This window comes from Frankliniella occidentalis, unplaced genomic scaffold (assembly GCF_000697945.3).
Source record: "Frankliniella occidentalis isolate FOCC.00 unplaced genomic scaffold, Focc_3.1 Scaffold104, whole genome shotgun sequence".
NCBI classification, from domain to species: Eukaryota; Metazoa; Arthropoda; class Insecta; order Thysanoptera; family Thripidae; genus Frankliniella; species Frankliniella occidentalis.
In genome coordinates, this window is record NW_026267233.1 from 11,227 (window position 1) to 17,482 (window position 6,256).

At 45.0% G+C, this 6,256-nt stretch overlaps 1 protein-coding gene across 1 annotated transcript; it reads right to left on the reverse strand.

Annotated features, from left to right (window-relative positions):
* Nucleotides 1–23: 23 nt before the first annotated feature.
* On the reverse strand, nucleotides 24–1,949 carry LOC127749881 (uncharacterized). The gene is made up of 4 exons (XM_052269840.1): nucleotides 1,940–1,949; nucleotides 1,714–1,895; nucleotides 1,167–1,310; nucleotides 24–1,084 (listed from the first exon to the last, which is right to left on the reverse strand). Exons 1-4 carry the CDS (start codon nucleotides 1,947–1,949, stop codon nucleotides 827–829), a joined length of 594 nt encoding a protein of 197 aa, XP_052125800.1. The 3' UTR covers nucleotides 24–826.
* Nucleotides 1,950–6,256: the final 4,307 nt, after the last annotated feature.

Genomic DNA, 6,256 nt, shown 5'->3' on the forward strand with positions numbered 1-6,256 from the left:
ATTTTTGCCCCAGAAATTTGCCCAGGGTAAAATTATTATTATAAGGTTTAGCCCTTTGAGGACCAATTTCGAAAGGGCTTTATGATTTTGCCCTAGGGCAAAATAGTTTGTCCGGGCAAAATATTTTGCTCTCGCAAGGGCTAATTTTAAAATAAGATTTAATTCTTTTTGCCAGCCCTGGTAGCTATTTGCACCAAGTTAAACATCAACATAGCAAATAGTAGTTGATGAATTACATTTCTACAGGGGAATCGAGTAAGGAAAAGAAAAGTAGATTACTCTCGGGATGTATCCAGTGAGAAATAAAACATCTGTCCGATGACAAAACAAAATCAAACATCAGAAATTTGTCGATGTTTTTATCAGATGTGATTGAAATGTGGTCCTGAAAATTACTATATACTATATAAATATAGTAAAGGGAAAACTTACTTCTTGCTTCCAATACTCGAACAAATTAGAGGCCACGCCGATAGTTGGCGGCCCCCACTTGATATAGTACGTCAGCTCGTCCTCCTCTTCGGCCTCCTCGTCAGGCTTCTCGGCCCACCTCTCGTACCCCGTGTCGACCCTGCGCCTCTTTGCGGGCGACCCAGCAGCCGGCTGCTCTTCTTGCTCCTGGGACTCGGTGACATTCCGCTGGAAGGCCGAAAAATCCTGATCCAGGATCTGCCGAACAGCATCATGTACCTGGAATAAACAAATAATTAGCATAAAATAGATTAAAGTAAGTGAAATAGCAGATAAAACTCACCTCTTCTATCTCTTCCGCGCTGATCATCTGCAGCTTTCTGAACTTTGGGACAAGAAATGTCGCGATCTTGTGCTACATGGTCACTTTAAACTGCGCTGCCCTATTCCGCAGCGCAGCCTGAGCAGGAGTATCTAGCAGTGCCGGCTCCAAGGCAAAGTCCAGGTTGCACTTGGCAAGAAGGACGAGAGGGAGAGTACGGTAGTCGTTCCCTTCGACATTCTTAGTTTCGTCCTTGAAGGGCTGCAAGAAGTTCATCAACCATTCCACCAGCCTACGGTCGATGTCCTTGATTCTCTCCTCCTGTTTAATTTCCTTCAGAACACGTTGAATCTAGGAAAACAGAATCATTAATGACAAAAAAAATAAATAAATAGTGAGCCCTTCCCCCACCCGAAGAAAGACATCTGCATACCCCCTCAAAGTTGCGGTGCACAGATTCAAGCATTTTGTGGACCGTGTTCCACCTGGTTTCCACTTCCTGGTGAACTCTTTTCTCCAACACGGAGCCGTAGGCGGAGGACCTCAGGTATGTGACCAACTCTTTGCAAATCTTCATCTAAAATCAGAAACATAAAATACATCACTTCTAGTCGCGCCCGGAATTGCCCACCCCCGTCTCACCCCTATCCCCGCCCAATGTCAATCTCTTCACGTAGGCACCTGCCCCCGGCCGCCCGCGCCGGCGCCCCGCGCTGCGACGCCCCGCGCTGCGCCCCGTCCGTCCCCACACGCACCCGGTGCCCCCGCGGCCGCGGCCTGCACCACCGCCGTTCCCGTCCCGCCCGTTCCCGCCCGGTGCCCACTCTTCCGCGCCATCAACTCCCCCCCCCCCTTGCCTGCGCCCCGCGCATTGCCCGCTTGCCACCCGACCCGTACCCGTCCGCGACTGCCAGCCCCTTACCTACTCGTTCCCATCGCCATCCCACCCCCCGCCCATAGTCCCTGCCTGCCTAGCCTACCTGGAGGTTAAAGTCGATGACAAGAAGTTCGTCCGTCACCAATTTCTTCAAGTCGAGGATCCGGCGGGGTTCCTCTGCGACTGGAGTCAGATGTTTCTTAATAGTTGAAAGGCATCCGGCGGGCACGTCCGCGCATTTCTCCAGTGCCAGAAGGAAATCAGTCAGGTCCTGGTTGTCTTCGTCTAGAATTGGGATCGGGTCTTAGGGAGCGAGATGGCTTCTTTACACTTCTGCATGCTGAACCCGAGGTTTCGCAGCATGGGAGCGCACTTCTTCCAAGCGTCGCACTGTATCAAAAGCCAAAAACTAAACGCACACTTGTCCAAGAAAACAACTGTTTAAAACTGCAACTGGAAGCTCTCACCTCCAAAGTTGAACAGCTCCAAAAAGATAACAAACCGACAGAGAGCTACCTACTTCAACTGTTTCTAAACACTGAGAAGGCCAATCTCAACAAGAAGAGGGTACAGGTACGTTGATGAGCTCAAGGATATAACTGGTTATTTGTTTCAATTGAGTGGTCCTAAGACTTACTCCATCCTGAAGCTAAATGCTCCTAGGGCCGTACCCTCCATATCCTCTCTCAAGAGAGTACTCGCTGCAAGCAAAGAAATTCCTACTGAAGGTCTGTTCCGCTTTGCTGAATTACAGAAGTTCCTTGAAGAGCGAGGCTTACCTATGCAGGTTGTAATCAGTGAAGATGGGACAAGGGTTCAGCAACGAGTCCAGTCCAACCGAGCAACAAATCAGGTTGTTGGTCATGTGCCGCCCCTTGGCAATGACGGATTGCCTGTGGTAGGGCATTTTCCTGCAACATCAGCTGCCATCATTAAGAAGCATTTTGAAGAAAATTGTTGCAGTAATTGGCTGAGCGATAGCGAAGCCTATTACTCCAGTGATGATCAAAAAGTTTCGCGTCTGTCTGTCTGTGTGTCTGTGTGTTTGTCTGTGCGCACGATAACTCGAGAACAAATTGAGCTAGCGACCTGGGATTTTCAGGGTCGTTTTGTGTCATAAAAAGACAGACCAAGTTCGAAGAAGAGCATTCTAGCTCAAAAATTGGATTTTTAAAAAATCAAAAACCACAGGTCCCAAAAATGATGTTTTTTTAAAAATATTTTTTTAATGTTTTCTAAGGGGTAACTCATCAAAGTAGAGCCCTTAGGGCGAAAATTTCGTCCGTTTGGCTCTATCATTAACCGTTTAGGCGCCGGAGGGAGTTTTTGACGAAAATAAGCGAAAAAATGTACAACCCTGCATGCTTAGTCGAAGTGATGGGAAGTTGACGGGCCGGAGGCCCGTATCTTTGTGTACATTTTTCCACTACCCGACTCGGCTGTCAGCGCCGCAGGCCTAGGTAGATGTATGCCAGGCGCGACGCAGCGTTACAGTGTTTCGTGAGACATCGCGAAGCCTGTTACGCGAGACGTGGTCTGGCGTACATCTACCTAGTAATGCTTACGTTATTGTTGCCAAACCTCTGGTTAATGATGCGCCACATTTCATTCTAGCCCTGTTTGGCAGCAACAACCGGTTCACTGCTGTTCAGGTTCAGGTTGATAGACGGTGGAAGTGGATGAAAAAAACAGCAGCTGAACATGGAATTCACATCCGAGCCTTCTCTTCAGATGGGGATACAAGGCTTCTCTGTGCTATGCAGTCATCCACGTTTTCTCAAACTGAAGAGACTTGTCGTTGGAAGTGGTTTCAGGGAGGCTTTTCAAACGAACCAGTCTGCATCCAGGATCACATCCACATAGGCACAAAACTTGCCAGTCGGTTTGAGACGTCATCAATAGTGCTTCCAATGGGAAACTTTCTGGCATCCCCTTTCCAAATACAAAGTGACTAAGTTTAAGATTAGTCAGGATAATTTATCTGTTCAAAGCTTTGTCTATTTCTTTTGTTGCAGTTTTCTCACCCCAACTAACCCACTTTGGTCGAGTCCTTTCAAGTGGTCAGCAACGATGTGTCTAAGACCCTACTGCAGAGGGTCTCCTTCACCTTTCCTTTGACACAACTCGGTGATGAACCTCGACCACCCTCTTTATTTTCCTTTTTGTTTGTGAACCGAGTACCTGCGATCCATGGTCTGACAAACCTGGGTCAACACGCTGTGTGTATGGACTTGAGTTCATACTTTCCAGACCTTCTTGCGAAGAACGAAGACTCTCACCAGTGCTAAACCAAGTGAAACTTACTGAACTTTTAACGTTTATTCTTGTTTGAAATACTGCAACGTTTTGATGCAACTTTAACTTGTGAACCTTTTGATTATTGACTAGTTTAATTCGAGTCTTGCCAAGATGTTGTTTCGGTTTTATTTCTGTTTAACTCGATTGCTTAACTTCAATCTCTGGTTTTGTTTAACGTTGCTATTCTTAAACTTTCAATTTGTGAACTAAGGACCTTTAAATATCTGATCTTTCTGAACTTGTTTGTAATGTATAAGGCTAGAGAAATTATAGATCAATGGGCATGGTTTAAATCTTATGCTTTAACTTCAAAAATTTCGTTTGACACTCAATTTTCAACTTGAAAACTTTACTCTTAAAGTGTATCGGACCTTTTCGGAAATCTTTCAAAGGGAGGTATGGTGTTGTGATTAGACAAATACATTATAAACAAACTTAACCTAATCTGCTTAGACCTATGCATGGCGCCATGACAGTCCATACTCTTCAGAGGACCCCTACCAAACTAGACCATACTCCTCCGATACCTTGTACCCCCTCTACTACTACTAGCCCATTTCTTCTTGTGTTCTTCTTGGTTTTCCCTATATAAGCGGCTCGCGCCGAGCCCCGGTTGCCCAGTCTTGAACTGTTAGTTGTCGAGCTCCCTAGTTACGTCAATAAACAGTCTAAGTCCAACTCGCTCTTCGCCTCCTTTATCCTTTACCACCAGTATACAACAGAACAAACTGAGCACATAGTTAAGAAACTAAGGATAGGAAATTATTTATTTAAACAAACATCCCAATGTCTCAGTCTAGACTGCTTACTCAAAATTTACTATGCTTTTATAGTCTTCCATCTAAGTTGTGGTACTCTAGTATGGGGTAACTCCTCCAATGCAAAAATTACTAAAATCTTAAGGCTACAAAAACAATCTATAAGAATAATGTCAGTACTGAATTATGGTGAAAGATGTAAAGGACTTTTCAAGAAACTTAGAATAATGACTTTCCCGGCTATATATGTTAACCAGTGTATACAATATGCCAGATTACAAAAAGAGAGCACTCAATGTCATAAAGATGTACATTCATATGGAACTAGAAACTCAGATGATTATTACTTAGTTTTTTTTTTGCGGAACTTTCTCTAAAAACAACCCATTGCACGTGGGCTGTAAATATATAAATGGTTTGCCTACCCATATCAAAAATACTCAAAATTATTTAAAAAATCCAAAAACTAGTTAAATACTATCTTATTGAACAAGAACCTTATGAATTGAGTGATCTCTAACTGTCTCTCTATGTTCTAAATGTTTTTAATTCCCCCCTTTTACTTTTTGCTGTGATAAATTTGCATTCTTATGTACCTTCTCTTTGAGAAGAAATTTGAGTGAGTATGTATGTACACATTTTGCATTTGTATTTTGTATTTGCACCGGATGTACATGTATCTTATTTTTCCTTCCATGTGCTAGTTCTCTACTAGTTGTTTATGTGACAATGTGACAATTGACAAAATTGTAACAGCGGGAAAATAAATAAATAAATAAATGTACGGAGGTTGGACAACAAACGTACCCCACTCACTTGGCATTAAATGGCGACCAGTCCTCCTCGCCAATACGTTCAGAAGCACATAGTACTTCACGAATTTTGTGCCATGAAGGGGGTTTGACATGGCTTCAACTGACAACGACGGAAAAGGATATATGGTTTGAAGACCGACCGAGTGGACATCGACAACACAAACAACTGCTAGTGCACCGCCACCGCCACCGCACCGACTCGCTGCCGCGTCCGCTAGATGGCAACACTCGAGTGACACAACATCGCCAACTCAAACGCCGCAGATTGCATTTCCCCTACTGGACTGCTAATTTCACGCGAAATACATTAATAAAATGCAAAATCATATTTATTGGTCACTCAACATCCCACATGTCAACCACAATCCGAGTTTCACGCGTAAATACACGAAATCGCAAAGTGATGGGTGATGGGCGCCTAGCGCGCTCCATCGGAGTTCCACCCTTAAGTTCGCTCCGCTGATGGCTTGGTGACCTTTTACATTTCTTCGCTGGTGTTCTCTGCAGGCTATGGCCCCTGCGGGCGGGCATAACGACGATTCGGCTTCAGCCAACTCTCCTGACCTCACCGGATTATCTCCAGAAGTCATCACAGTCATCTACACCGGTGACTCCATGGGTACCTATGCCCCCCCCCCCTCACGACCTCAAGCGCCGGAACGATAGCACGCCCCCTCCCCATGTGTCTAAGACCCTACTGCAGAGGGTCTCCTTCACCTTTCCTTTGACACAACTCGGTGATGAACCTCGACCACCCTCTTTATTTTCCTTTTTG

Bases quoted from the DNA above. Each gene is read 5' to 3' on its own strand.
- LOC127749881 (XM_052269840.1), bottom strand. The intron at 1,311-1,713 runs GTAGGCTAGGCA...TTCTGATTTTAG, and splicing joins TCATCGACTTTAACCTCCAG to ATGAAGATTTGCAAAGAGTT. The intron at 1,085-1,166 runs GTATGCAGATGT...CTGTTTTCCTAG, and splicing joins TGCACCGCAACTTTGAGGGG to ATTCAACGTGTTCTGAAGGA.